The 15166-nt window shown below is 44.6% G+C and overlaps 1 protein-coding gene across 3 annotated transcripts; it reads left to right on the top strand.

Moving 5' to 3' along the window:
- Positions 1–4914: 4914 nt before the first annotated feature.
- LOC120031962 (acyl-coenzyme A thioesterase 5-like) lies at positions 4915–14787 on the top strand. Of its 3 annotated transcripts, none has more exons than XM_038977839.1 (10): positions 4915–5031; positions 5426–5628; positions 11016–11115; positions 11227–11584; positions 11794–11913; positions 13491–13573; positions 13709–13802; positions 13878–13958; positions 14043–14184; positions 14275–14787. In XM_038977839.1, exons 2-10 carry the CDS (start codon positions 5439–5441, stop codon positions 14403–14405), a joined length of 1299 nt encoding a protein of 432 aa, XP_038833767.1. In that variant the 5' UTR covers positions 4915–5031; positions 5426–5438; the 3' UTR covers positions 14406–14787. The 3 variants fall into 3 exon arrangements, with proteins under 3 accessions (XP_038833767.1, XP_038833768.1, XP_038833769.1); XM_038977840.1 differs by lacking the exon at positions 4915–5031 and adding an exon at positions 5158–5264; XM_038977841.1 differs by lacking the exon at positions 4915–5031 and adding an exon at positions 5179–5268.
- Positions 14788–15166: the final 379 nt, after the last annotated feature.

Consider the following 15166-nt stretch of genomic DNA (forward strand, 5'->3'; position numbering starts at 1 on the left):
CTAATCTTGCTAGCTGTAGCGTTATCGTTATCTTGGGAATCAACGACGTTTTGGTCGTCCTTCTTGCCTCTCGGTCGGAGGTCCATGGCTCTTTGGGAAGGTAAGTACTTGACAATTTATCAGCTGATGTTAGAATATTGTTTCAACGTTGTTATTTAGGTAATAATAGAATAACTTTGAAGAGCTCATTTTGTCAATGTCTGCTCAGCTCCGCGGCATCACGTGCCCTGCCAGTTCTCTGTTCTATCCTGCGAGGTGATACAGAGAACCCCGTATATACGAAAATTGCATTTACCATTTATCGCTTGAGTTTAATAAAAATACTTAAAGTATATTCGGTGACTCTGAATCACATTTTGTCCTGATACCAGATTTGAATTGACGCAAATCCCTTATATTAGGCAGAGTGAAACAGTAAAAAGACAGCAGACGATACTGCGCGACAGCAGCTCCTTGCAGAACGAAGAGAGTGAGGAAATACATGCATTTTCATACAGAGCTAAAAAAACGGAGGGGAACACAGAACAGAGACAGACGTGGAGAAAACAATCACAGACAGCACCAGTAGCTAGTTCAAGTGTTTGTCGCAAATGTGGGAAATCCCCTTTCCACAGATGGAAAGATTGCCCAGCAAAGGATGCGGAATGCAGGAAATGTCACAGGAGAGGACACTTTTCAGCTTCGATTTAAAGCAAATGCATGAGGTCTCAGAGGAGGTACAGCAGGACAGCATCTTTCTGGGAGAAGTAAAGGAAAACAATGCTGGCTGGCATTCAGACATTAAACTCAATGGGGAGGTTGTGTCATTTAAACTAGACACTGGGGCAGCAGTGACAGCTATCCCAACTAGGCTGTATAGCTATTGCAGAGATGGCCCTGATGGCCCTGGGCCCTGTACGGGCCCAGTAATAAGATTTTACCAGTGGTAGGGCACTTGGTGATTAAACTGGAGAGTAAAGACAAAAGTGCCATCCAGCCTGTCTTCGTCATTGACTCTCTAGCCAGACCGTTGCTGGGGCTGCCACCAATTGAAGCATTGCAACTCATTGAGAGAGTGAGCGAACAGGAGGACCCAGGTGAGGTTTTCAAAAAGAAATTCCCAAAAGTGTTTTCTGGTCTAGGAAGGATAGAAGGTGACTACAAAATCCGCCTGAAAGAGGATGCTGTCTCCTATGCCCTTACCACCCCCCGCCGGGTGCCTATCCCTTTATTGGCCAGAGTAAAGGAAGAGTTGGGGAGGATGGAAGAAATTGGGTCGGTGTCTAAAATAGAGAGTCCCACAGACTGGTGTGCAGGGATGGTGGTAGTCCCAAAAGCCAATGGGGAAATAAGGATCTGTGTGGACATGACTAAATTGAATGAGGCACTCTGCAGAGAGAGACACATCTTACCATCAGGGGAGCAGTCACTGGCTCAGTTGGATGGCTCACAAGTCTTCACAAAGCTGGATGCCCGCTCAGGTTTCTGGCAGATACCGCTGTCATCAGAGAGTAGGGCGCTCACGACGTTTATAACACCGTTTGGCCGTTACTGTTTTAATGTTTTGCCATTTGGAATCGCTTCCGGTCCTGAGCATTTCCAAAGACGCATGTCCCAGCTGTTGGATGGGCTGAGTGGCGTCATAGTCCACGCGGACAATGTGCTCGTGTGCGGAAGGGACAGAGCAGTACATGATGTAAGGCTCACAGCAGTTCTGACCCAACTCCAGGAGACTGGCCTGACACTCAATGAAAAATGCACTTTTGCACAATCAGAGGTCTTGTTCTTGGGACACAAAATCAGTGCAGCTGGAATAGAGCCGGCCCCAGAGAAGATCAGCGCCATCACAGATATGCCCAGACCCCAGAATGTGGCTGAAGTCAGGACCTTCTTAGGCATGGCCACATATGTGGGTAAGTTCCTCCCACAGTTCTCAGATACAACCAAACCTCTGAGAGACTTACTAGCCAAAGAGAATGACTGGTCATGGGGTCACATGCAACAGGTAGCGTTTGACAAAATCAAAGGAGATCTGGCCTCACAGAGAGTGCTGGCCCAGTACCGTCCCCACGCTAAGACAAAAGTATCAGCAGATGCATCATCCTTTGGGCTAGGGGCGGTCCTCACACAGATGCAGGACAACATGGAGTGGCGTCCAATAGCATACATCTCCCGAAGCTTATCCGACACAGAGCAAAGATATGCTCAAGTGGAGAAGGAGGCGTTGGCTATCACATGGGCATGTGAAAGGCTCAGCCAATACATTATTGGCCTGCAGTTTACGGCAGAGACTGACCACAAACCACTGTTGGCTTTGTTAGGGACAAAAGCACTGGACGACTTGCCTCCCAGAGTTCTGCACTTCCGCCTCAGATTACTGAGGTTCACCTACAAGATGGTGTATGTGCCAGGGAAGGCACTGATCACAGCAGATGCACTCTCCAGGGCCCCAATTAAACGTCCATTATCAGAGGAGGAGCAATGTCTAGAGGGTGAGGTACAGGTGTCCATTAATGTAATAAGGGACAGTCTACCTGCATCTCAGACCAAACTGCAGCAGATTGCAGAGGAGCAACAACGAGACCACATCTGCCAACAGATAGTGCAGCAGTGCAAAAAGGGATGGCCCAGGCAGGAGGAACTGCCTCAGCTGCTGAAGCCCTATTGGGTGCACCAAAGTGACTTCCACTGTAATGGAGACCTTCTCATGAAAGGACAACGGATAGTTATCCCAGAGACTCTACAACCAGAAATGCTAGACAGAGTGCATGAGGGACACATGGGAATAACCAAATGCAGACTGAGGCCTCAACAGTCAGTGTGATGGCTTGGTCTGAGTACTCAGATTGCCAAGCTAGTGGCCCAGTGTGAGGTCTGTACAAAATGTCAACCTTGTCATCCGGAGCCAATGATGGCAACGGAGCTGGCAAAAGGTAGGGGCGGATATGTTCTATTGGAAAAATGACACTTATCTGCTAGTGGTAGATTACTACTCAAGATACATTGAAATAGCAAAGACACCTATAACCACATCAGCTGGTGTTATCAATGGATTAAAGTAAACATTTTTCCAGGTAAGGGGTCGCTGAGGTCCTGGTTACAGATAACGCTCTCCAGTTCTCTGCGAGCTCCTTTTCTGCTTTTGCCGCAGAATATGACTTCATACATGTGACGAGTAGCCCCTACCATGCACAGAGTAATGGTGAGGCAGAGAGAGCTGTGAAAACAGTCAAGGGACTGCTGAAAAATAACAAGGATCCATACAGGGCTCTGTTAGCTTACAGAGTTACACCACTGCATCATGGGCCGTCGCCTGCCGAGCTCCTGATGGGCAGGAGGCTGCGTTCCCCATTGCCTGTCTCGCCGGCTCAGCTTAAACCCCGATGGCCTAACAGGAAGGCCTTCGCTGAGAGGGACAAACGGCGGAAACAAACGCAAACTGGAGACTTAAATCGGAGACACCGTGCTAAGGAGAGGCCAGAGCTGACCGAAGGTCAACGTGTGGATTACAAACTCAAAGACACCAGCAATAGTGCTGAGGAAAGCGGATGCCCCACGCTCCTATGTGGTGGACACAGGCTCCGAAGAGGTACGAAGGAACAAAACACACCTCAGAGCTCTTCCAGATCTACCAGCCACACAGACTGAGGCCACAGAAAATGCACAAAAAGAGGGTGAAGGAGAGAGAATGCTCACAGGGCCACAAGCTCTCCCAAAAAGGGATGTGAAGCCACCAGAGTGGCTGAAAGACTATGTTACGTGAAGAGAAAACATACTGTTGGAGACCATACCCAGCAAAAAGAGACTGTACCTAAGTTAATGTTCATACTGTGTGATTTAATGCTTTCATACTGTTTCAGGATGGGAAGTAGCATGTTAGAGAATAATACTGGTTTCCAAATTGCATTTCAGCATTTCAGTTATGCTTCAGTGGTTATGCATGTTGAGTTCTTGTTCATGGGAGAGGGGAAGATGTAGTAGGATGTCCCTTGGGGGTATCCGTACCTATGTAGGACATGCGAGGGTTAGGTTAATAAACAGGCTGGAGCTAGAACCTCATTGTCGCGCGTCCTTATTTTAGATCATACCACAATTCTACTGACAATGTTTGTCTATAGAGATTGCATAGCTGTGTGCTTGATTTTATACACCTGTCAGCAACGGGTGTGGCTGAAATACCCCTCCAAATTTGGCTGTCTCTGGAAGCAACGTCAGCACAAGAACTGTTCGTCGGGAGCTTCATGAAATGGTTTCTATGGTCGAGAAGCAACACACAAGCCTAAGATCACCATGCGCAATGGCTGGAGTGGTGTAAAGAGTGGCGCAAAGCTCGCCACCATTTGACTCTGGAGCAGTGGAAACACATTCTCTGGAGTGATGAATAATGCATGGTGGAGGAGGAATAATGGTCTGGGGCTGTTTCTGGTTCGGGCTAGGCCCCTTAGTTCTAGTGAAGGGAAATCTTAAAGCTACAGCATTCAATGACATTCTCTGGGACGCATCTTGACAAATTTAGATTAAAATAGTTGGTTAGGGTGCTCTTTCACACTGATTTATGAGATCATCAGCAATCAGGAACAACTCATGATCATTCAGTATATGTAATAAAAACATGGAATTGGATGAGTGCTTTCCTTATCACCAGTCACTTTAAGAGCAGTTTTCCCCCAGTGCTGTGCATAGCCTATATTGTATACCATGCGCGCCAGCGGTCGCCGCTAGTGATTTGCATAAGGTTGGGAAAAGTTTATATATTTCACCGCCTCCCACCGTCCCCTGCCCTCTCTGCGTTCCTTCCATTGAAATTAATGGGAAGCGGTGTTTCACCGCGCGGCCTCGTGTATCATGAGGGTAGACTTTTGAGGTTAATTATACTTTTATATTACGTGAGGGACATTTATTTTGAAAATGTCCGAAATTCAGAGACCCGGAAGTACCGTTTTAGTGTTGCTGACTGACGCTGATTAAGCAGACCTTCTTACCAAACAGTGCATAAACCCCTTCATTGTGTGGATTTCATCAACGTAGCCTACGTTCTTATTAACCGGTGAAGTAAGTAACAGTCCTTTGATAAAATCTTGCCGCCTTTATGAAGGTGAATCATGCATAGGCCTACAGTTCATCGCTATGGGTTTCTAGTTGCTGGAACTTTATGAGCAGTGCCGCACGGACTTTCTACTTTCCTGCACGTGTAAACGTGTCTACTCGCACCAGAATTATGTAACTACACAGAGCGGTTTTCTATGTCAGCATGTCTCTGAATTGTCATTGTTGAATAACTCAGTGTAGGTAAATGTGGACACGAATTTTGAAGCGAATGTGACTCGTAGCCAATTTTGTTTCTGTCGTCAATCATTTTTCACAGGTTAAAGGCAGGACAAATGGGATGTCAATCCCACCATCTTTACCAATGTTCGGTTGTTTCTGTCTTGTCTTTTTCCTACAGGTGTTCGTCCACCATGGTTGGGACTTTCCCGCTTCTGTCAGTGCAGCCAACGCGGGGGCTCGTGGATGAGAAGATCCAGGTAGTTGTGAGGAATTTACCTTCAGCGCTCTCGGTGACACTACATTCCCTTCATCGCTCTGAGGATAAGGACCTTTGGGAGGCGTTCGGCCATTACACCAGCGACGGCCAAGGCACGGTGACAGGTAGGTTTTTGACCGTAGACCGGGCTTACAGACCGTGTTCTTGGATGTAGCCTTGGCCTAACTTCTGTATGAAATCCCATTCATACTCTTGTTTAATTCAATTACACTTGTCCCGGTGGTCGCCAATAAGATCAGCATGCGCTGAAACATGAGATTCTGGCCAATGTTTTTGCCTGCTAGTTTGCCCTCTATTGCTATCAAGTTAGTACAATATCACAGCAAACCTTGAGTAAAGGATGCCAAAACAGATGTTATTAAAACCAATATGGTTGTTGTGAAGGTCATGCAGTGGACCTGTAGTCCCAAGTAGGATCATTGTTAAAATGCAACACACTTTGAAAGGCGTGACCAACGAACACGCCCAAGCACATTAATGCCAAGTTCAAAACAACTGAACTCTTAAATTGGAAATATTCGACTTCAGTGTGTTCAAGGCAACTGGGACGACCTCCGACTAGGACAAATCGTTTTAAACTGTCAACTTGGAATTCCAAGTCGGGAACTCGGCCTCTTTCTAGAGCTCTGACTTTCCTACCTGAAGATCACTGACATCATTAATTTACCTTGTTTTTTTCTCTCTCAGAGTTCCCAGTTGTTTTGAAAGCACCATTCAGTGTATTTGAGATTTATTAAAAAAAATTTTTTTTAACCATTGTTCTTTACTGACTTGCTTAGTTAACTTCATATGGCTGCAATCCCGGTAACGGGATAGATATGACAACAGCCAGTGAAAGTGCAGGGCGCCAAATTCAAACAAATCTCATAATTAAAATTCCTCAAACATACATGTGTCTTATACAATTTTAAAGGTAATCTTGCTGTTAATCCCACAAGTGTCCAATTTCAGCAAAAGCACCACAAAAGATTGTTAGGTCACCACCAACTCAAAGAAAAATTCAGCCATTTTTCCAGTCAGAGAGGAGCCACAAATAGCACAAATAGAGATAAAATGAATCACTAACTTTTGATGATCTTCATCAGATGACACTCATAGGACTTCATATTACACAATACATATATGTCTTGTTCGATTAAGTTCATATTTATATCCAAAAACCTCCGTTTACATTGGCGCCATGTTCAGAAATGCCTCCAAAATATCCGGAGAAATTGCAGAGAGCCACATCAAATAACAGAAATACTCATCATAAACTTTGATGAAAGATACATGTTTTACATAGAATTAAAGATACACTTGTTCTCAATGCAACCGCTGTGTCAGATTTCAAAAAGCTTTACGGCAAAACACAATATTCAATAATCTGAAAACAGCGTTCAGCCACAAAAGTAAGCCATACAGTTACCCGCCCAAATTGTGCAGTCAACAAAACTCATAAAAAGCATTATAAATCTTCACTTTGCTGATCTTTGTTGGAATGCACTCCCAGGACTCCCACTTCCACAAGAAATGTTCAGGTTTTTCGGTAATGTCCATCATCTATGGCCTTAATAGCTATTTTTGTTGCGTGTTTGGTATACAAATCAAATGTCAGGAAAGCGCGTTCACTAAAACCTGACGAAATGTCCAAAAGTTCTGTAACAGTCCGTAGAAACATGTCAAACGATGTATTGAATCAATCTTTAGAATGTTGTTAACATACATCTTGAATAACGTTCCAACCGGAGAATTACAGTGACTTCAGTTGAGCGATGGAACGTAGCTGCCTCTCACGTGAACGCGCGTGGTCACCTCATGGCAGTGCTTACTCATTCCTGTTTCCTCCCCCCCCCCCCGCTTCACATTAGAGTCATCAGACAAAGTTCTATTGACTGTTGACATCTAGTGGAAGCCGTAGGAAGTGAAAACTCATCCATATCTCGCTGTAATTTTAATGGGAGCTTGGTTGAAAATCTACCAGCCTCAGAAAAAATCCAAACAGAAAGTGGAACTTCTCAGGTTTTTGCCTGCCATATGAGTTCTGTTATACTCACAGGCATAATTCAAACAGTTTTAGAAACTTCAGAGTGTTTTCTATCAAATACTAATACTAACCAATACTAATAATATGCATATATTAGCAACTATGACTGAGGAGCAGGCCGTTTACTTTGAGCACCTCTGTGCACCTTTCATCCAAGCTACTCAATACTGCCCCTGCAGCCATAAGAAGTTAAATAAATTATTTACAATGATGCCCTACAAAACCTGGATGACGCAGGGCCAATTGTGCGCAGCCCTATGGGATCCCAATCACAGTGGGTTGTGATGCAGCCAAGAATCGAACCAGGGTGTCTGTAGTGATGCCTCTAGCACTGAGATGCAGTGCCTTAGACCGCTGCGCCATTCGGGAGCCCCAGTCCACAGACAACTGACTAGAGGTCGACCGATTAATCGGCATGGTGTAAGTTTTCATAACAATCGGTAATCAGCCTTTTTGGACGCCGATTACATTGCAATCCACGAGGAGACTGTGTGGCAGGCTGACCACCTGTTACGTGAGTGCAGCCTCAAAAGGACCTTGTGGCTGCAAGGAGCCACGGTAAGTTGCTAGCTAGCATTAAACTTATCTTATAAAAAAAATCAAATCTTCACAATCACTAGTTAACTACACATGGTCGATGATATTACTAGGTTAACTAGCCTGCCCTGCGTTGCATATAATCAATGCGGTGCAAGTTAATTTTTAATTGAATCACAGCCTACTTCAACTTCGCCAAATAGGTGATGATTTAACAAAAGCACAATTGTGAAAAATGCACAATCGTTGCACAAATGTACCTAACCACAAACATCAATGCCTTTCTTAAAATCAATACACAGAAGTATATACACTGCTCAAAAAAATAAAGGGAACACTTAAACAACACAATGTAACTCCAAGTCAATCACACTTCTGTGAAATCAAACTGTCCACTTAGGAAGCAACACTGATTGACAATAAATTTCACATGCTGTTGTGCAAATGGAATAGACAAAAGGTGGAAATTATAGGCAATTAGCAAGACACCCCCAATAAAGGAGTGATTCTGCAGGTGGTGACCACAGACCACTTCTCAGTTCCTATGCTTCCTGGCTGATGTTTTGGTCACTTTTGAATGCTGGCGGTGCTTTCACTCTAGTGGTAGCATGAGACGGAGTCTACAACCCACACAAGTGGCTCAGGTAGTGCAGCTCATCCAGGATGGCACATCAATGCGAGCTGTGGCAAGAAGGTTTGCTGTGTCTGTCAGCGTAGTGTCCAGAGCATGGAGGCGCTACCAGGAGACAAGCCAGTACATCAGGAGACGTGGAGGAGGCCGTAGGATGGCAACAACCCAGCAGCAGGACCGCTACCTCCGCCTTTGTGCAAGGAGGAGCACTGCCAGAGCCCTGCAAAATGACCTCCAGCAGGCCACAAATGTGCATGTGTCAGCATATGGTCTCACAAGGGCTCTGAGGATCTCATCTCGGTACCTAATGGCAGTCAGGCTACCTCTGGCGAGCACATGGAGGTCTGTGCGGCCCCACAAAGAAATGCCACCCCACACCATGACTGACCCACCGCCAAACCGGTCATGCTGGAGGATGTTGCAGGCAGCAGAACGTTCTCCACGGCGTCTCCAGACTCTGTCACGTCTGTCACATGTGCTCATGTGCTCAGTGTGAACCTGCTTTCATCTGTGAAGAGCACAGGGCGCCAGTGGCGAATTTGCCAATCTTGGTGTTCTCTGGCAAATGCCAAACGTCCTGCACGGTGATGGGCTGTAAGCACAACCCCCACCTGTGGACGTCGGGCCCTCATACCACCCTCATGGAGTCTGTTTCTGACCGTTTGAGCAGACACATGCACATTTGTGGCCTGCTGGAGATCATTTTGCAGGGCTCTGGCAGTGCTCCTCCTTGCACAAAGGCGGAGGTAGCGGTCCTGCTGCTGGGTTGTTGCCATCCTACGGCCTCCTCCACGTCTCCTGATGTACTGGCCTGTCTCCTGGTAGCGCCTCCATGCTCTGGACACTACGCTGACAGACACAGCAAACCTTCTTGCCACAGCTCGCATTGATGTGCCATCCTGGATGAGCTGCACTACCTGAGCCACTTGTGTGGGTTGTAGACTCCGTCTCATGCTACCACTAGAGTGAAAGCACCGCCAGCATTCAAAAGTGACCAAAACATCAGCCAGGAAGCATAGGAACTGAGAAGTGGTCTGTGGTCACCACCTGCAGAATCACTCCTTTATTGGGGGTGTCTTGCTAATTGCCTATAATTTCCACCTTTTGTCTATTCCATTTGCACAACAGCATGTGAAATTTATTGTCAATCAGTGTTGCTTCCTAAGTGGACAGTTTGATTTCACAGAAGTGTGATTGACTTGGAGTTACATTGTGTTGTTTAAGTGTTCCCTTTATTTTTTTGAGCAGTGTATATTTTTTAAACATGCATATTTAGTTAAAAGAAATTCATGTTAGCAGGCAATATTAACTAGGGAAATGTCACTCCTCTTCCGTTTGGGCCGCCTGGCTCGTTGCGAACTGTGTGAAGACCGTTTCATCCTAACAGACCGTAATTAATTTGCCAGAATTTTACATGTAACAGCAATATTTAGACTTAGGGTTGCCACCCGTTCGATAAATTACGGAACAGTTCCGTATTTCACTGAAATAATAAATGTTTTGTTTTCGAAATGATATTTTCCGGATTTTACCTATTATAATGACCTAAGGTTCGTATTTCTGTGTGTTTCTTATATTGTCATTAAGTCTATGATTTGATAGAGCAGTCTGACTGAGCGGTGGTAAGCATTCATTCAAACAGCACTTTACTGCGTTTCCCAGCAGCTCTTAGCAACGCTTGAAGCACAGCTCTGTTTGACTTCAAGCCTATCAACTCCCGAGATTAGGCTGGCAATACTGAAGTGCCTATAAGAACATCCAATAGGCAAAGGTATATGAAATACAAATTGTATAGAGAGAAATAGTCAATGCGTTATAATTCCTATAATAACTACAATCTAAAACTTATTAACTGGGAATATTGAAGACTCATGTTAAAAGGAACCACTAGCTTTCATATGTTTTCATGTTCTGAGCAAGAAACTTAAACGTTAGCTTTTTTACATGGCACATATTGCACTTTTACTTTTCCAACACTGTTTTTGCATTATTTAAACCAAATTGAACATGTTTCATTATTTATTTGAGACTAAATTGATTTATTTATGTATTATATTAAGTTAAAATAAGTGTTCATTCAGTTTTGTTATAATTGCCATTATTACAAATATATAACATCGGAAGATTAATCAGTATCAGCTTTTTTTGGTCCTCCAATAATCGGTATCGGCGCTAAAAAATCATGATCAGTCAACCTCTACAACTGACTTCTCTGAAAAAATTAGCTCAGAGTAGAAAAAAATTTGTTTTGAATGGTCATCCATCTCTGAAGTCCCTCTTTTTTGTTGTTTATGTAGTTGCTAAGGATGCCAGTCTTGGAGGAACATATGAAGGAGCAGAGCCCATGGGTCTACTGTGGAGCATGCAGCCTGTTCCAGGTAGTCGGACAGGCCTCAGGTAACACACCAATGCGTCTCAATATTTGGGGTCAATTTTACATAGGAAAAACACAATTTAGGGTGACCAGGCCCGTCTGGACAAGTCAAATAAACTCTCTCTGTCTCTCAGGTTGAGAAAGATGGATGTCTTCACTCCTATGGTGGTACACATCTCTGTGTACAGTGGGCACATGACTGAGGGCTTCAGCAAGCAGTCTCCCCTAGCGACCGTTGTCACAGAACGATGGTACATGGCACCGGGTGTGTGCAGAATTGACATCAGGGAACATGGAGTCCGAGGGACCCTCTTTTTACCCCCAGGTCCCGGACCCTTCCCTGGGGTGTTGGATATGTGGGGAGGGGGTGGGGGGCTAGTGGAGTACCGCTCCGGCCTCCTGGCGTCACACGGTTTTGTTTCCATGGCGCTAGAGTACCTTTCCCATGACAAGAACAGAACCTCAGACATCGAATCAAAAACCTACTTTGAGGTGATTCTCATACTGTGTGTGTGCCTACAAGCTTGTGCATGTCTTAATGTTCAGAAATGGCCCTGAGAGGGCAGAGTCCTCCTGTGACCATTTACCCAGACTCACTGTTATATTACATCACCTCACGTTATATTACATCACATTGCATCTGCTAGATTGGATCCTACGTTGTATCCTTATCACTTGAACTCTATCTCTCTGTTATGTAGAAAGCATTCAGGATTGTGAAGGAGCACCCTCTGGTGATGAAGGACAGAGTTGCTCTGTTTGGTCTCTCCTTTGGGGCGTCAGTCGCCCTCAACTTGGCAGCCTACTCCAAAGACATCAGCGTGAGTCTCCCTCCCACTCTCCTCTTTTTCCTCCAGATTGGAGCTGAATGTACAGTGCCTTCGCAAAGTATTCAGACCCCTTGACTTTTTCCACATTTTGTTACGTGACAGCCTTATTCTAAAATTGTTAAAATAAAATACTCAACAATCTACACACAATACCCCATAATGACAGCGAAAACTGTATTATTATTATTATTTTTTTGCTAATTTATAAAATAGAAATACCTAAGTATTCAGATCCTTTGCTATGATACTCGAAATTGAGCACAGGTGCATCCTGTTTCCATTGATCATCCTTGATGTTTCTACAACTTCATTGGAGTCCACCTGTGGTAAATTAAATTGATTGGACATGATTTGGAAAGGCACACACCTGTCTATATAAGGTCCAACAGTTGACAGTGCATGTCAGAGAAAAAACGAATCCATGAGGTCGAAGGAATTGTCCGTAGAGCTCCGAGACATGATTGTGTCGAGGCACAGATCTGGGGAAGGTTACCCAAAAAAAATCTGCAGCATTTGAAGGTCCCCAAGAACACATTGGCCTCATCATTCTTAAATGGAAGAAGTTTGGAGATACCAAGACTCTTCCTAGAGCTGGCCGCCCGGCCAAACTGAGCAGTTGGGGGAGAAGGGCCTTGGTCAGGGAGGTGACCAAGAACTCGAAGGTCACTCTGACAGAGCTCCAGAGTTCCTATGTGGAGATGGGAGAACCTTCCAGAAGGACAACCTCCACCAATCAGGCCTTTATGGTACAGTGGCCAGATGGAAGCCACTCCTTAGTAAAAGGCACATGACAGCCTGCTTGGAGTTTGCCAAAAGGCATCTAAAGACTCTCAGACCATGAGAAACAAGATTCTCTGGTCTGATGAACGGAGCAAAGTACAGGAGATCCTTGATGAAAACCTGATCCAGAGTGCTCAGGACCTCCGACTGGGGGCGATGGTACACCTTCCAACAGGACAACGACCCCAAACACACATTTAAGACAACTCAGGAGTGGTTTCGAGACAAGTCTCTTAATGTTCTTGAGTGGCCCAGCCAGAGCCCGGACTTGAACCCGATCGAACATCTCTGGAGAGACCTGAAAACCGCTGTGCAGCGATGCTCCCCATCCAACCTGACAGAGCTTGACAGGATCTGCAGAGAAGAATGGGAGAAACAACCCAAATACAGGTGTGTCAAGCTTGTAGCGTCATACCCAAGAAGACTCAAGGCTGTAATCGCTGCCAAAGGTGCTTCAACAAAGTACTGAGTAAAGGGTCTGAATACTTAGGTAAAAGTTTTTTTATTTAAACGTTTTTATTTTTAATAAATTGGCAAACATTTCTAAACCTGTTTTTGCTTTATAATTTGGGGTTAATGTTTGTAGATTCATGAGGATAATACATTTTTTTTTAGAATAAGGCTGTAACCTAACAAAATGTGGATAAATTCAAGGGGTCTGAATACTTTCTGAAAGGCACTGTATATAGTGTGAATTCAGATTCAGAAATCTTTGTCCCAACACTGACCATGTGTATATGCATATGAGTTTGTTTAGTGTGTAACAATAAATACTGTGTGTATTCCAGCCCAGGTGCTGTGTGTGTATCAGTGGGAGTCACGTCTACCCAGTCAACAAGTCCATCCCCGACGTGATTATGAAGATGAGCGAGTGAGTGACAACCACCATTTGTGAATGAAAAATAAACACATTTGTTTGAAGTGACGCTGTCAAGTACCGTGATTATGAAGCTTGTGACCTACAGCTCAAATTATGAAATATAGACTAAAACAATTTTATTGCCAGGCACGGGTATAAGACCCGATTTGATGAAGATGGCCATGTGGTCTGGAGAGACATCATTCTGCCCATCCCAACCGACCTTGGAGAGAAAGTGGATGTAAGTCAACACACACACACACACACACACACACACACAGTGTGTTTGTTTACTCATTGCCGTGTCTTCTGACAGATGGGGAGGATAAAGTGTCCATTGATGTTGGTCGTCGGGGAGGATGATCAGAACTGGGCCACAGTGGAGTCTGCCAAGGACGTGAGTACACACACAAACATGATTACAAGCTTCCTATGAAATCAATAATTGTGATTGACGCTGAATGTGACCTCTGACCTGCAGATAGCCCAGATGATGCGTGCAGCGGGTAACGAGCACCTACTGACCATTCTACAATACCCTGATGCTGGACACCTCATTGAGCCGCCCTACACACCCCACTTCAGAGCCAGCAACTTCATAGTGCCTCAAACACGACAGAAAGGTACTGTACACACAACCCACACCTATAGTATACACACCTGAACTGTATAACCAATTCTTTACTCAAAAATTAACTTTGTGTGTGTTGCAGTGATCATGTTGTGGGGAGGGTACACCAAGCCGCATGCCGTGGCTCAGGAAGACTGTTGGGAAAGAAGCCTTAGCTTCCTACGGCAACACCTCTACCCCAGCCCTGACTCTGTCCCAAAGGCCAAGCTGTGATGTCACACACGAGGAGCATCAAGGACCTAGTATGATTGACTAAGCTATAACTTTATATAATATTTTATATGTTAATGTATTTAATTTGTTACGACTGAATGCTTGAATGAGAGTCATCAGACCAGTGGACACAGCTGTACAACATAAATTGAGGGCTGATGAGGAGTGTCCACAGTAGTGGGTGCGAGTCTCTCATTCACTGAACTGCATGAGTTTCAACCTGCCAATAGTGTTAACACCTGTGCCTGAAACCTAACTGCCATAGTACACAGATGAATGATTCTATTTTTTGATTCATGAGGAAATAATAGGAAATGTCTATGATGTTTATAATAAATCAGAGGAGTGTGAACAATATGTTATTGAGAGCACGAGAAAGCTATTTGGTATGTCTCTTGCAGTTCTTCAATATTCCACACGAGGGTGATGTATGCACATATAGTTGTGGTCAATTGATGAGTCTTGGGGCTGTATTCCAAATGTCTCAAGAGTAGGAGTGTTGATCTTGTATAAGGATGCCCCTGTCCATTTAATCTTATTATGATCTGAAAGCCAGAACTGATTCTAGATCAGCACTCCTGCGATGTTTCATACATAGGTTGCAGTCTAAACCAGGTTTTCCAAAACTCGTGCCCTGGGTGCATGTTTTGGTTTTTGACCGAGCACTACACAGCTGATTCAAATAACCAACTCATCATCAAGCTTAGATTATTTGAATCAGCTGTGTAGTGCTAGGGTAAGAACCAAAACGTGCACCCAGG

The sequence above is a fragment of the Salvelinus namaycush genome, chromosome 38 (assembly GCF_016432855.1).
Source record: "Salvelinus namaycush isolate Seneca chromosome 38, SaNama_1.0, whole genome shotgun sequence".
Taxonomy (NCBI): Eukaryota; Metazoa; Chordata; class Actinopteri; order Salmoniformes; family Salmonidae; genus Salvelinus; species Salvelinus namaycush.

What these genes read in the sequence shown, in the direction of transcription:
- LOC120031962 (XM_038977839.1), top strand. Translation starts at nt 5,439, where the DNA reads ATGGTTGGGACTTTCCCGCTTCTGTCAGTGCAGCCAACGCGGGGGCTC. An exon ending in CCTACTCCAAAGACATCAGC is followed by an intron (nt 11,914 to 13,490) that starts GTGAGTCTCCCT and finishes TGTGTATTCCAG; the next exon opens with CCCAGGTGCTGTGTGTGTAT. An exon ending in ACCTTGGAGAGAAAGTGGAT is followed by an intron (nt 13,803 to 13,877) that starts GTAAGTCAACAC and finishes GTCTTCTGACAG; the next exon opens with ATGGGGAGGATAAAGTGTCC.